General features: G+C 39.1%; 1 protein-coding gene across 2 annotated transcripts; it reads left to right on the plus strand.

Annotated features, from left to right (window-relative positions):
* Positions 1 to 1,409: 1,409 nt before the first annotated feature.
* On the plus strand, positions 1,410 to 14,787 carry LOC117303069. 2 transcript variants are annotated; one of them, XM_033787137.1, is made up of 14 exons: positions 1,410 to 1,532; positions 3,299 to 3,480; positions 5,495 to 5,588; positions 6,571 to 6,714; positions 7,827 to 8,036; positions 8,669 to 8,797; positions 10,086 to 10,260; positions 10,595 to 10,716; positions 11,183 to 11,488; positions 11,920 to 12,228; positions 12,599 to 12,868; positions 13,174 to 13,320; positions 13,698 to 13,838; positions 14,254 to 14,787. In XM_033787137.1, exons 2-14 carry the CDS (start codon positions 3,316 to 3,318, stop codon positions 14,700 to 14,702), a joined length of 2,661 nt encoding a protein of 886 aa, XP_033643028.1. In that variant the 5' UTR covers positions 1,410 to 1,532; positions 3,299 to 3,315; the 3' UTR covers positions 14,703 to 14,787. The 2 variants fall into 2 exon arrangements, with proteins under 2 accessions (XP_033643028.1, XP_033643027.1); XM_033787136.1 differs by lacking the exon at positions 1,410 to 1,532 and having other exon boundaries at positions 3,078 to 3,480.
* The last annotated feature ends 1,267 nt before the right edge of the window (positions 14,788 to 16,054 follow it).

Below are 16,054 nucleotides of genomic sequence, written 5' to 3' on the forward strand. Positions count from 1 at the left end.
GAGAGATCTATCTAAAAGTGAGTGTTACTATATACTCCAAATTTCGTATGTTTAGTACATTTCCACCATGCAAACCTTTAATACAAACTACAAGGCTTATAAATTGTCTGGTAAATTGAGATTTTCTTCCGATTTCACATCTTAAGATTCACTTCTCACAAAAAATAGTGTCAATTCATAATAATTTTATAATTTTAGGAAGTTTCTTGTTGGCTACTTTCTTTGATGGGGTTTGCGTGATGGATTTTAAAACATGTTCTTGAAACATTTTGTAACTTCTCAGTGTTTTGGAGGTTTTGTGGAAATAAATATTTTCGAGGCATATGTTATACAAACAAAAACCGCACCATCGTTTTTTTCTCTTCAAATCAAAACCGAAAGAACTTGAGGAACAAAGGAAGAACTATTAACCAGCCGGACATGTATATAACTGTTCATATGAAAAAACAGATGTGGAATTTCCCTTTTTAATACCGCAGGGCCCATTTTCAAGGTCGAGTGGGCACTATCGGTAAATACTGAAAATAATTTTTGGAGGTTTTGTGGAAAAAAAGAGAAAAAAAATAACACTGTATGGTTTCCCTAACTTGTCCGTGCTGACAATAACACACTGGTGTTTGATTTTTGTGTTTGATTGTCCATCCCATGTAGTTTTGCTTTGAGGAAGTAATCACAGTTATATTATATTGTATATTACCGATTCAATAACTTCTATTGTTCTTGTGTTTCACCAAAGACCAACAAACATCAGAGTTTCCGCACTTATATTCAGAAGTTCACCCAGGGATAGATTTCACAAAGAAATAAGATTGATCACTAAAGTGCAATTCACACGACAGAAATTTAACTGGGGTCCCTTGCTTAATTCCATCCAGGAAACATAACAAATTTAACGAGTCTCTTAACTCACGTTTAACATGGTAAAAATGGGTTTTTCTCCAGAACGCTCCAAGCCAAATTTCTGAAAAACGTGGGGTCAAACAAACCCGCGCGTAAAAGGAATCGTGACGTCAGTGGCGGCTATTTGGTGTGGAAATGCCAAAGCTGGAGAACTGTGTTCAAAACCAATAGGGGAAATTCGTCACTGGCGTCCAGGGTCATTATAATAGATAACCCGGTTTCGACTCTCGGCTGAAAAAGCTGCGCGGCCTGGTGCATTTTTGACTCGAGTTATTTATTACTAAATGCAAATTTTGAGAGTAAAATGGTTATTAACCGGTATCTGCGATGTCTATTTGGCCATCAAAAGGTAATAGTTGACATATTGAGATCATCCTTTATCTTTAAGCACAAAATAGCTGGCATCCTGTTCACTTTCCTTAAAACAGGAAACCATCTAGCAATATTTTCTGCTTTATATAAAAGCAGCTTGTTCAAATTGGGTTCATATTACGGCAACAATGCAGCAGTAGCAACACACTCGTATGCCATAAACGCACAAAGCAACAGTGAGAGCCAATTTATTTATCAAATGGATATGACGCACGTCTATTAGTCTATAAGGCTTTATTCATTAAAGGTGTCTTATAAAAGTAAGTTGATGTTTCAATTGTTTCAATTTGGTTAGAGCAAAACTGTATTGCATACTTGACACAAACTAATAATTATAGTGACGAACCATTTTTCGCAATGTGCATAATTATTAAATATGACACTTGTTCAATAAAAGCTGGGGTATGTGCTCATAATTATTCAGCTCGCATCTTTTTTTTTATATTATTATTCATAAATACCCCAGACAGTTTCTCTACTCCTATTGGTGGAGAGCGCGTCACGTGGGGGTATTTAAACGGTTGATAAAGACACAGCTGAAGCTGTTTAAGACCGGCTGGCTTCCGCGTGTCGGGCGCGCGCGCGCAAGATTATCACGCGGAACGCAATTCATAGTTATACAGCGCGTAATATATGTAGGCGCGCGCGTAATCTATTTATAAGCGCGCGCGTACACACAACCCACGCGCATCAAACATCTTCATAAAGTTTTTGAAAAAAATATTTTAAACCTCGAATTTTCAATTGTCAAAGTGTCTATAATGGTATTTTGTTTAACGTTTTTTTAACAAAAGGGCATTAATGAATGGGAATAGTGACTCGTTCTTAAACGTCCGTTTAAAACCTTGCAGGGTCGTTGCCTTGCGATAAAAGCCCTCGCCTTCGGCTCGGGCCTTTATTGCACGGCAACGACCCTGCCGGTTTTAAACGGCCTCTACACTTTTATTCCCTTATTAAGCTCTCTCCTTCTTCACTCTGACTTTTTAGTAACTGAACTTTTGGTCAGTAAAAGACACTTTTGATGTTTCAGCAATTGAACACAAACGTTTTGCTTCGATTCGGGGTATCCCCCTTCTGATTCGCCTTGTCCAAGGCTCTTTACGCAAGCACCGGCCCGCTCTGACTTCACGAAATGCATAGATACTATACCGCACGACACATAACAGTACTTGATAACGCGGGGTTGAGGCATGGCTTTATACGAGGTATCAACGAGGTTACAAAACGAGGCTACCTTATTGATGAGTCACCTTCATCAAAATGTAGTCACAATCGAAATCACTCATGGCTGACTTGTTCTGTGAAAGACATGTTTCTGTTAAAGGCATGTGGACAGTATTAGTAGTTGCTTAAAATAATGTTTAGCATAAAAACTTACCTGGTACAAGCTGAGAGACCTGTTGATAGTATGCATATGTGAGAAATAGCCCCATAAACCCCAAATCTGAAGTAACCTAGTTTTTGAGAAAGAGGTAAATTCTCACTCACATAATAAAAGACGTCAGCTGAAGCCTTTATGCATCTGAAAGCACACAAAGTATAACGCAACAAGGGTGTCATCTCTTTCATTGGTCTCTTGTCAATTCGATGACCATATAAGCCCAAATTTACACAGGTTTGTGATTTTATGCATATGTTTGGATACAGCAATTGAGAATACTAGTCTTTGAAAAATAATATTACCAAATGTGTCCAGTGCACCTTTAACTGAAATGCTGCATCATGTGCGGATGAATATATGCATGGTGACATGAAAATGTGTAAATAGGACAGGAATGTGCATGCGTTTACACAGGGTTCGAACATTCAGCAATGGCATAGAGCTTGACATCTGAAGTGTTTACTCCATTTGCAGTAAGCGGATAAGTTTATTCATCCGGAATTTAGTAGATGCTTTTACTGAATGCTTCTACTTAGAAGTTGATGCTTTTACGTTTTGCTAATACTTTTCAGTATTCTACTACTTTTTATTCATACGACATATTGATCCAGCCAAGTTTAAAGTCACTGTTTTCTGATCTAAAAGAAGCAACTCGTAAAAAGATGTCATCGTCATCCGTCAGTGCAGCAGCCATCATCATTGTTGTCACTGTCACTGTGTCGTTGTCACCGATTGTGTCATCGGGTAACCAACTGAATGAACCACAGCACAATGACTATGACAGGTCATGTTTTGTCCCTCCTTCCCAACACGACGACTCAAAGCCGGTAAATATTACATCAATTCTCTAACTCTTTACACTTTTTTTGGCTAATGGACCGTAAACGAGGCAACGAAACCGATTTCCTCCAAGTCCCATGCCGTCGATTTCACCAAACTCTTCCTAACTTATTATTAATATTAAAGCCATTATACAACTTATATTTAAAATAACAAACCTGTGAAAATTTTGGTTCAATCGGTCATCGGAGTCGGGAGAAAATAACGGGAAAACCCATTCTTGTTTCCGCGCGTTTCGCCGTGTCATGAAATGTGCTAAAATAAATCCGTTATTCTCGCTAACGAGAATTTATATTGTTTTAATGTTTTCTCAAAAAGTAAAGCATTTCATGGAACAATATTTCAAGCGAAGTCTTTTACCATTACATTCTTTAAACCCTTTAAATTATTTGTAAATCTGTGAATTTTTTTGTTTCTGTACCGAAAGTGTATAATGGCAGTGATGGTAATTACTCAACATAATTATAACCATAAAACCTTTGGAACGAGTACACGGGGAGCTGGTTGATAGTATAAAACTCTGTGAGAAACGGCTCCCTCTGAAGTAACGTAGTTTTCGAGAAAGCAGTAATTTTCCACGAATTTGATTTCGAGACCTCAAAATTAGACTTTGAAATCAAGAATCTGAAAGCATTCTCGTCCTAACTCAAGATAGGATTAATCCTATAGCGTTCGTAAAATCGGCTTCGGGTCATTGCCTTGGTGCCCTTCAAATGCTCCAGAAGAAACTGACAATTTTCCTCATAGGGTTTCGGTACCCTTTTTAAAGGAGAAAATGCCCTGACGCCATGTGCCCTTTCAAACACGAAGCACGACAGGCTTGGTATAATCATATTTATCAGAGTAAACGAACGCTGAACAGATTCAACCCGGAAATTGAGCGACAAAAACAAGGTTTCAGCTCTGCAGCCAAAATGAAAGGGAAGCCATTTCTGCGAGTTAGATTTGAATGATGTCTGGTGCAATGACTTGTTTGGTCACAAGTTTTGGCTTACATTTGAATTGTTCAGACTATAGAGACCGTTGCTATGTCAAATAATGTGGGCAAGCTTTTGTATAGCAACCGTCAGAAGAGCTGACACTAACCATTGTGAGTGGTGACCTATGGGACAATTACATTGACGCGGTAACGCTTTTTAGATACAAATGTTGGCATATAGCCCTGTGACCACTCTGCATAAATTGAAATGTTTCTCAAAAGGCTTTTTAAATACTGTATGTTTCTTTAGTGCCATGAACGTAAAGACAGTGGACACTATTGGTAATTGTCAAAGCCTAGTCTTCACAGTTGGTGTATCTCAACATATGCATAACATAACAAACCTGTGAATTTTGAGCTCAATCGATCGTCGAATTTGCGAGATATTAATGAAAGAAAAAACACCCCTGTCGCATAATGGTCACACGAAGTTGCGTGCTTTCAGATGCTTGATTTCGACACCTCAAATTCTAAATCTGAGGTCTCGAAATCGAATTCGTGGGGAAAATTACTTCTTTCTCGAAAACTACGTCACTTCGGAGGGAGCCGTTTCTCACAATGTTTTATACCATCAACCTCTCCCAATTACTCGTTACCAATTGAGGTTTTATGCGGATAATTATTTTGAGTAATTACCAATAGTGCCCACTGCCTTTAAACCAAGTAAGTTTTTATGGTCATTATTATTTTGAGTAATTATTCAAGGTATACCTTCCCTTTAACTTTAGTTCTACAATATTTATTAGCTTGGCCTTGTCACATAAACCCTGTTTATGGCATGGTTCTTCATTTATTTAGCCTTTTCTGTCGTGCACTTTATTCCTTATCCCGTCAATGGTGGCAGTCAAGGTTAAAGCTAATTGTTCCTGGTAGTTTACAATAAAGGTTGTTTTTTAGCACAACAAAATTTCTGGAATTTAGAATCTGAATGAGTAATCACCCTGGGCCCACTTTCATAAAGCCTGTAAGCACAAAAATTCCCTTTATAAGACGAGTTCTTTTGTTGGTGTTTGTTCCAACAGTTTATGTCCGTGGACATTTCTTATCCCCCTATGGACCCAGAAATGCAAGATGACTTTCAGGACTATAAAATATTGGCAATTCCTAACGGGACATGTAAGTATATTTACCGTATACAGACATTATACATACATAGGCCTGTCAGCATGGGTCGATTTCACAAAGGTAGTCCTATCTTAGGACTAGTCCTAAGCAATGCTTAGAGATAGGACTGGTCCTAAGTTTAGGACCAGTAACTCATCCTAACTTAGGACTGGTCCTATCTCTTAGCATTGACTAGGACTAGTCCTAAGTTAGGACTACCTTTGTCAAATCCACCCCTAGTGCCTTTTTCTTAAGGTTAACGCCTATAACAGAAGTTGCAACAAAAAGTCCGAACTCAAGATGCTCCTATGTAAAATCAAATAAAACAATATTTCTGTGTATTAATTCGTCTTACGTACAGCTTTTGTAATTGTCCAAGTGTAGTTGCATGACGAAGATGTGATGGTAATAAGTTCCATACATTTTGGAGGCGCATCATAAAATGTACGTTCGCAGCTCGTATGTTCAGCCAAGAGGTTCTCTGAGGAAGAGCGTAGGGAACGCGGTTGTACATAATGTAATAATATTGATGATGTACCGTGGTTGAGTTTTGAAAATCTCAACAAGTTTCCGAACACCCCCTTTTGTCGCGTGTCGTGGCCGAATGGTTAAGAACACCAGACTCAAGCTCTGGTGTTTCTGGTCAGTAGAGTGTGGGTTCAGGTCCCATTCATACCCCCTGTGCCTTTGAGCAATATTTAACACACATTGCTTTGTCCTTCGGATGGGACATTAAGCCATAGGTCCCGTGTACTGGGATTGGTAGTGCACGTTAAACACTTACCGTGGAAGAGTAGGGGTTAACCCCGGTGTTTCTGGTTTATTGCAAGCACCCGTAATTTGACCAGGTCAATCTATAAATCTCGGCAATGTGCGCATGCTCATAACTACGCAATGGAAATTTACCTGATGAGTCTGCTGCCACCTAGCGTTCATAAAACGTCCATTAGAATTTAGATTCTGATGGGTTTGTTCTTGTTTTGCATTGTAACAGGTGGACTTGATGTGTATTACGTCAATTACCATATATTTTTAGCACCAGAATACAAGGACGTCATACAACAAACGGAACAGCTACTTACTCAAGCTTGTTTATTCTCACCTGAAACAAGCTGGTACATAAAGGTCCTCACAACAGGTTTGTTATTTCATTTAAAACACGGTATGAGTAAAAAAAAAAGTGTTTAAAGTATAAAGTCAAACTTTGGTCATGACCCCGAAACATGTATGTAACTTTTGAGTCGAAAGCCTACTTGTTGAGTCGAAAGCCTACTTGTTATAAAGATGATACATGACAGTTGCTATGTCAAATGACCCGGGAATGCTTTTGTATAGCAACCTCCAGAAGAGCACCCTCTGATTTATTGGAACCTTGCTCACCATTCTTCCCCTACCAGGGCCCAACTTCATAGAGCTGCTAAGCACAAAAATTTGCTTAGCATGAAATTTCTGCCTCGATAAAAACCGGATAACCAACAACATTTCCACATGATTTGAGCAAACATCAGCTGAACACCTGTAACAAGCAATATGCAACAAATGGAAATTTGGATGGTAATCCTGTTTTTATCAAGGAAGAAATTTCATGCTAAGCAAATTTGTGTGCTTAGCAGCTCTATGAAATTGGCCCCTGGACTTAAAGGAACACGTTGCCTTGGATCGGACGAGTTGGTCTATGAAAAGCGTTTGTAACCGTTTGTTATAAAATGCATATGGTTAGAAAGAGGTTTTAAAAGTAGAACGAAATTGCGTGGTATTCCTTTTATTTTTATTTTTATATTGGATTAACACAATCGAGATGTTAAAAAAAAAAAAAAAAAAAGGCTCGCCCTTAAAGGATTAGGGTACTTTTTGGACGACACAGAACGCAAACGTACACAGATTTACATTAAAATTACAAGGTTTAAAGGTAACGATAGAAGAAATCTTCTCTTAAAATATGTCTTGCTGAGATGGTTAAATTTTTGAAAAATTTGTAAAACAATTTTACACAAATTATTTTAACATGCGCAACGGATTTACGCAACTCTCCTGAAAAAGATGCTCTGTGCTTTCCATTTTTTTTCTTAAAAACTTTGACGACTTATGAAGCTGAAACTTTTACAGGTAAATTGTACTATACATACATCTTCATTCGCATGGCAGTGTGTAGGTATTCATGTCATGGCCAAAACCTGATCTACAAAAGGTATCAAAACCCTTCATTAACGTAAAAGTAGTTATGATTTTCCCCGCTTCTTTTACACACAGGAAGTCCGTATGGTTATTATGGAAACAGTGTAAAACTTGTACCAGACAAGGAGTTGCGTCATCTGCCGCCTGAGTGGTTGCAAGGTCTTACCATTCAAATGCACATTGACCAGTTCCCAGCTACATCACTGACGAATCGCTGCAACGTACCTCTCCTTAAAAGACTCCCAAACGAAAAGTACAACCTGAACATAACTGCACAACTTAATGGTGAGACTTGTGGACAAGTCGTTAAATCGGCCCCACGCGCTGAGATAGTCCAGTTGTGGCGGAGCTCTCTCGCGAGATCACTGCTCTCGCGCGAACTGATGGCTTCCCGATTTCTACTCCAATGAGCCATCAGTTCGAGCAGTGATCTCGCGAGAGTTCCGCCACAACTCGACTATCTCAGCGCGTGGGGCCGATTTAACGACTTGTCCACTTAATGTAACTATTTGCATGTATTTTTCCAGAAAGAAATAACTTGTAAAGGATACAGATCAAAATATTGTGAATTGCTCTTTTCGCAGCGCGCCCCCCCCCAAAAAAAAAAAAACACAGTAAAAAACAAAACAGCTACATGTATATTGATAAATTGAAATAAAATATTATATAAACATATGTACTCTATAAGGAACCTACCACTAATTCTATCTATTTAAAGGGAAGATACTATGTTTGGTAACCAATCTTAAAATTAATGGCAATAATAATTATATATATAAAAAATGGTAAGGAGTACAGCAGCTTTCGATAGAGCATTTTGAGAATCATTTAACTTTAAAGTCATGGACAATAATTAGGTTTTCTGACAGGTCATCGGAGGGTTAAATGTGGTGATGTACTTTTGTTACTCTCCACAGGTTGCCCATCTGGCCGATATGGGGGTACATGTAACCAAACATGTTCCTGTGTTCAGGGAGTTGAGTGCCATAGCTTCAATGGGATCTGTATGTGTCCCCCTGGACTTGAAGGAACGCGTTGTGAACACAGTAAGTACATCAAAAGACTTAGGCCGTGTCCGAATTAGCGGCTACAGCTACGGCTACGGCTAGAGATGTCCGCGTCATCATGCTTTGAGGTATAGGACATCCTTAGCAACACCTTTAGCAACAGCCGTAGCCGTAGCTGTAGACGCCGATTCAGATACGGCCTGATATAAACCCACTCACAAACTGTTACTCTTATTTCATTTCATTTATTCAGTGCCAAAATGTAGAGCTGCTCAAGCAGATATTATAACTATTGCTTAAACAATGTTCTGTTCAGCACAAACGCGCACTGGATACCAGTCACTAATTGTAACTGTGACTTGGCAGTTTGGGTGTGGTAACCTTGTTCTGGTAACCGTCATTTTGTTGAGCTACTTTTTGCGTTGAAGCAGAAATTTTGAGTGAAGCCAATGACTCATAGAAAAGCCTTACGCCCTACCAGCCATGAACCAAAACTTGAGAGAAGACAAAGGAAGGAAGTTTCAGTTTAGATGTGGGAGGAAAAACCGCAGCTATTTATTCCAGGGAAAACCGCACACAGTCTGGTAGGGACAACACCCTGGCGGACACCTTGGCGGAAGCGTCCAATAGGGTTAACGGGTCCGAGAACCCACGTATCATGTTCCCGGCGTGAATCGAACCGGGGTCATAGAGGTGGAAGGCGAAGATACCACTACAACAACCCAATAAATGAACCCTTTAAAAGAAAGCAATGCATGTATTGTATTGGTATAAGTTTAATATTACAGCCAGTTGTTTAGATCCAATGATATGACGGGGTCTTTAGATCCACATCATCCCCAGACTGGTTTGAAATTACGATACTCCTATCAAAGTTGCTGGTATTTCCTCGATACTTGATAATTTGAAATAAAAACACCTGTTTTCTGATTGACCTGTACATCTGCCATCACACTTTGAAGCTCGTGAATTACGCCAGACACCAGTCTTGCGCTTATGTCCGGATTCGTACATGGAGATTCGCAGTCGAATTCTACATAGACCTATGTATAAAACAACGCTACATGCCTATTCGTGACGTCGTCAAACATTATGCTCATCACCTCAAACCAAATGTAACACAGATATGGAAAGCTTCGTCACTGCATGTTTATCAAAATGAAGTCATCGTACCCAATGAAATCAATGGGCCCGTTAAGACCAGTGACTATAACTGCGGAAAAAGACAGGAGACCACTCCAGTCTATTTTCTTATAAGTGACAACAAAATGTTTTTAAAATAACATGTGCATGTGCTTTCTAATGTCATTCCATTTGTACCATATAGCTTCCCCTAGACTCAGTGTACAACAGCAACATGTTTATGTACCGTATGGAACATCATACAACCTAACCTGTATTGGAGACGGGATGATACCTGCAAACTACTCTTGGATCAAAGAGAGTACATCAACGCGCCTAGTCACTGCATCCAGAGAGAAAACAGTCCCTTATAAACCAAGGTAGTCTAATCCTTCAAGATTCTTAAAGACATGCGCTAGGAAGATCAATAAGCTTAATATCCTTTGTGACTCTGACAACTTACACACAAAAAAACAGAGAGTGGTTGGGTGATGACAATTCAACATTGCAATAGTTACAAATGAAAAATGTTTTCCTGATTTTTCAATTTCAATATAAATCCATTTTTAACACCGGTTAAAATGTCCGAAATTCAAAAGAAAAGCAATATCAACTCATTGGGTTTTAAAACAAGATTGTGTTTTGAGGATTATTTGATTACAAACTCCAATACTCTGTTAAACAATATGTTTTTGAATTTTGCTTTTACAATAGCCCTGTTGTTTTCACAAGCACATTGGAAGTTAACAGCACAACCGTCAATGGTGGATATCTTTGCGAAGTCTATGACGGAAATGGAACAGAGTACAGGCAATATGTGAACGTCACCGTCATAGGTATTATAATGTCTAAATATAATAATGTTATTCGGTTCTTACATAGCGCTCTACCAAAACTGATGGGCGCATCTTGCATATATGGAGCTACGTTTTTTTAAAGTTTGTTTTTAAAGTATGACTATTGAGACCTATTCCTTTATAGCACCAGGTAACGGTTTACAAGGTGACGTGGCGCAATATGCTGCCGATCAGACCAGGAACACGAGGGCAAGCCAATTTTTGTTACGATACGTGCCCTGAGTTCGCTTTATTATACACACGAAGGATGGGGCAATATTGGCCACTTGCTTATAAGGACACAAGAGTGCCACGACCATTTTACACTTAGAACCCATCTCATTGGTTGATGTTCCTTCACTCGGGTTGAGTACTTGTGGTATAGCCACATTTCTCATATAATTATCTCAATATTATTACAAGCATTTTATTGCTCATTTTGTTAAATTGTTTTAATATTTGACAGCCGTCCCAGATCCCTTCATGCGAGTTCCTCAGAACCAAACCGCCCTCATCGACAGGAATGTTGTCTTCACCTGTAAGACCAAGAAGGCAGCTGGGACCATCAAATGGGTCAAAGGTCACAACCCACCATCCTCAGAGATCAAGGATAAAGTTGGCCATTACGGGGTACGCCATCTCTCTGATGGTGTTTCTGAACTTCATATCTATGGTGTACAATTCTCGGATGAGGATGTGTACAGATGCTATGTTGGGTTCACCTTCAAGGAGCCAGACTTGAATTATGCAGAGGCAAAGCTTATTGTCCAATGTGAGTTTTGTATACATTTCACTAGCTCTAAATTAAGATCAATGAGTACTCTTAGTTTTGCAGGAAATATCGTATGAAAAATCACTTCAACTGACATGACTTCACAGAACTAAAAAGACTAAAACAACTTACATGACTTTTGCAATATGACTTGTAGACAATCGAAACAAATCTTGAAAACAACAATACATTTCGGTTTCCATTGAAATCGAAACTGATTCTTTTGATTTCTCGATATACAGAGTATCTTTACACTAAGGAAACATGAAACCTGGGGTGTCGTTTTACTTTCAGTTTTATAGTTATTGTCTATGTCATTAAAGATGTTTGTTTATGGCATTAAAGGTGTTTGTTGAATGTCTTTTTTAAATTTATTTAAATGCGATCGATGAAATGAAAAATTGAATAAGTTTCTTGACTTTCCCCTCAAGCTGATCCCCAACCTAAGTGTTCCTTCCAAGACGTGGTGAATGCCACATCGGGTCAGGAGGTGACGCTTTTTTGCCAGATGGAGAAAGTCAAACCAGCTCCATCACTGACTTGGGCCGTAGAGGGCCGACAAATCACCCCGCAACCCACAACAGTCATCACTCTATCAGATGATCAGTATTCATTTGATGTCAACACCACGATGACCTTTGACCCTGCCCCTGAAGATGATGGACGGAGAGTCTCTGTTGCCATGGAAAGCCCAGCTTGGGAGGGGAGTAGAGTAATGTCAACCTCTTTGAATGTACAGTGTAAGTTTGGTTTAGAAAAGAATATGAAGTATAGAGTGGCACACATCACTGAGAAGGGCTTCTGATTAATGGACATTGGATTCATCGGTAATTACCTGAAATAATTCAGGTCAATACACCTATGCACATTTCACGGAACAAAAAATATTTGGGTGTAACAAAACTATTTCGATGTAAGAAAATGATTTCGACGAAGTAATTTCGACATTTTGTTAACCTTTTCTCTATGTTTTACCTTTTCCATTGTTTGTACCTGTCCTTACCCTGTAGGGTCTCCGTAAGAACTTGAAAACAAAACTGCAAACACAATTTGACTCATTGTAAGCTGAACCAGCAACAGGTTTTATTTTTTACTTCATCAAATTAACAGATGCACCCATTGTGGAGATCAATCCAGACCCAATCTCGCTTGCCTCAGGACAGGATGCTGTCATCTCCTGTTTGACCAAAGCCAACCCACGTCCAACCAGCTACGACTGGATCCTCAGTCGACCTGACAAAACACCACAGATTGATTCCTCAACTGGTGACACCTACCATCTTATAAATATTGATATGACCTATGACCTGGCAAGCTTGACCTGTAGAGCTGGGAATGAGGTTGGGGAGACGAATGATACAGTGAGGATGAAAGTGACAGGTGAGGATTTAAGAGAAGGAAGTAGTCTGTAATTAGTGCTCAATGCTCCTTGAAATTCTCCTCTTGATCTAGATCTTTAGATATTGAGATGTGGACTAGTCGTGTGTTTTGGACGCAGCAGATAATTTTACAAGAACTTCATGAAACTTTGAGTTGAGAGTCTGTGATCCTGGCGCTGGAGTATAGCTGGTTCCAGTCTCTTGCCGTGCGGGGACAATTTCTTCTGCAAGTGGTCCCTGGGCCGTCGGTTTCTCTTCTGAATGTTATCTTATTTTCTTGTGTTTGTTTGTGTGTTTGCTTTCAAGAGAATGGCTTCACACCGGCTGCAACTACAGCATTCTCCGTCTTGGGAGGAATGTGCCTCTTGGTGTTGATCGTCTCAAGTGTTCTTGCTTATTGTTTCCGTAAAGAAGTTATCCTCTGGTGGTCTGCAAAGACTGGCAAGAATAAAGGTAAGAGTTCACACAGCTAGATAGCATGCGAGAAATCATACAATCAATCAACAATCCATCCATCTATCAGAAGTCATTATTGTAGCGCCCAAAGTCAACAGAAATTAATCAAAGGCGCTCAAGACATGCAGTTACATGAAATTAATTACAACGCACTTGTAGAAAAATATAAAATTTAGCAGTTTCTGGGCATACTTGATGTGACTTACTGGAGTGTTCCACTCTCCTGGTCCATAATGAACTTACGAGTACAACCATGTGTTAAACTCTGTTGTGTGAGTGTTGGCTCTTAAAAGAACCGGTTGGGTCTCGACGTTTCGAACAGTATACTCTTCTCGTCTTCAGGAGAGTTTATTTCTGGTATGATTTTGATTCAGATAACAAAGACTTTGACGTCTTCATCTCGTACAAGAGTGGAACACCCGATGAGGAGTTTGTTGTGCAGGAGCTCATTCCAAGATTAGAGCAAGATGGCTACCGTGTCTGTGTCCATTTTAGATTCTTCTTGCCAGGGAGAAGTAAGTAGAACCAAGTCACTGGACACATTTGTAATTACTCCAAAATAATTGTTGGTCTATAAAAACTTACTTGGTAACGAGCAATGGATAGCTGTTGGTAGATAACACATTGTAAGAAACGGCTTCCTCTGACTTGAGTAACGTAGTTATTTACAAAGAGATAATATCTTTCTTCCTTAAAACACTTCAAGCCTGAAGCATTTTAAGGCATCTGCAAGCAAACAAGACGTGCAACAGGGCCGGGCGTGTTTTTTCCTTTCATTATTCTCTTGCAACTTCGATGACCAATATTGAGTCCAAATTATCACAGATTTGTTACTGGATGCATAATGTTGAGATACGTGAGAATACTGGTCTTTGACAAAAATTACCGAATTGTCCGCTTGAAGATGTACAATTTTCTTGTTTCCGCCAGGTATCATCGACAACATCTCTGATGCAGTTCGTCGGTCCCGCAAGACTCTTCTCCTCCTCACCCCTGGCTTTGTCGAGAGCGAATGGTGTCGATATGAATTTCAAGCAGCTCTCCTTCAGATGCTGCGCCGTCAAATGGACATCATCCCGGTCATCTTCGAGGATCTCGGCAACCCGGCAAACCTCTCCGACGACATCCAGACCGTCCTCCGTACTCTCTCCTACATCACCTGGCCCGGTGCCGTCTTGGACGGCAGGGGTCCGCAGAGGGAGGGCGACAAAGATCGGTTCTGGAAACTGCTTTGGGAATCCTTGCCCGACAACCCCCTGGGATTGGAAGAGCAGCTGTATGATTTGGACGGAATGGGAGAAGATAAAGTTGACACGGAAGGAAATGAAGATGTAAAAGTTGAGGAAAATGCAATGTTATTGATTGATGTTCAGGCTTGATTTTTCTTATTCTGTGTACAGAGGAAGAGTCCTATATAGGGCTACTTCGTGTGACAAGGGTGTTTTTTCTTGCGCTATTATCTCGCAACTTCGACGACCAATTGAGTTCAAATTTTCACGCAGGTTTGTTATTTTATGCATTTGTTGAGATACACCCAGTGAGAAGACTGGTCTTTGATAATTACCAATAGTGTCCAGTGTCTTTAAGACATGACCATAATGTAAAACAGCCGTTGTGCTGATATATCCATATATAAAGATCTTGAAAAAAAAATACACAGATAAATAAATATTAATTTTCTGAAATGGTGCTCAAATATATATTAGTGTGTGTGTAAATAGAAACACAGATTTCTAAATATTGAGTAATACTAAACTGTTTCAATTTTTAATTTTGTGAATTCAGCAACTAAAAACTTAATTTGCATGCTGGAGTTTTGTAAAAGAAAAATTGCGTTTGACTTTTAACTGGGCATTCAATAGTGTCATAGTTGTATGTTTATTTGTCTTTTGCTCTGTTATTTAGTTATTTATGTATTTACTTAATTAGTTAGTTACTTAAATGTACAGAGAGAGAGTAATTCGATACCTGAGTTATGGACCACATGTCAGGTTCAGAGTTTTGTCGATTTGTTGCCGATATCAACAAATTATGCTTATTTAGCTCCCCCTCGATTCGATTGAAGGTGTTTCCATGCAAAAACAAATCTACCAATGAAATAGTAATAACAAAAAATTAAAAAAAATGACTGTCTGAGTCCAATGTTTGTTTTTTGTGCATTGTCCAAGATGCATAATTTATAAAAGAAATATGCCAATGAAACAAGCGCAATGGTAATTAATTAAGTTATATAATATGATTGTCTGAGTCTCCCATGTTAGATGTATTTTGTGCATTGTCCATGATGAAATATTTGTTGTAGGCCAAAGTTTTGTTTACAACATCGTCTTTCAGAAATCAGAGCAGTATACTTAGGGTATATTTTTTATTTATTTTTAATGATAAAATCGGGGCACGCTCTGTGTGATATCCACGAATAACTACAATAAATTATCATACCTTTGACTGCTAAACTTGTTTTTCGTCTTTTAGGTGTATATATCCATTTACCGAGTAGATACACAATTGTCGTCCCCCCCCCCCCCTCACAAGGTTTAGATTGACAACACAACACGTAACACAAATAACAATTGTGTTCGTTTATCTATTTTTTATTTGAGATGTAACAGTGCTAGTTATAAATTTTTCAGGTACGGTGTCCCTACAAATTTGATAGATATTGTGAGGCCAAAATTGCGAACAGAGACTGTGTTACCACCCCACCCCCCCCCCCGCCCCACCCACTTTCCAC

Source organism: Asterias rubens, chromosome 19 (genome assembly GCF_902459465.1).
Source record: "Asterias rubens chromosome 19, eAstRub1.3, whole genome shotgun sequence".
In the NCBI taxonomy this organism is placed as follows: Eukaryota; Metazoa; Echinodermata; class Asteroidea; order Forcipulatida; family Asteriidae; genus Asterias; species Asterias rubens.

What these genes read in the sequence shown, in the direction of transcription:
- LOC117303069 (XM_033787136.1), top strand. Translation starts at nt 3,196, where the DNA reads ATGCTTTTACGTTTTGCTAATACTTTTCAGTATTCTACTACTTTTTAT. An exon ending in GGCAAAGCTTATTGTCCAAT is followed by an intron (nt 11,489 to 11,919) that starts GTGAGTTTTGTA and finishes TTTCCCCTCAAG; the next exon opens with CTGATCCCCAACCTAAGTGT. An exon ending in AACCTCTTTGAATGTACAGT is followed by an intron (nt 12,229 to 12,598) that starts GTAAGTTTGGTT and finishes TCAAATTAACAG; the next exon opens with ATGCACCCATTGTGGAGATC.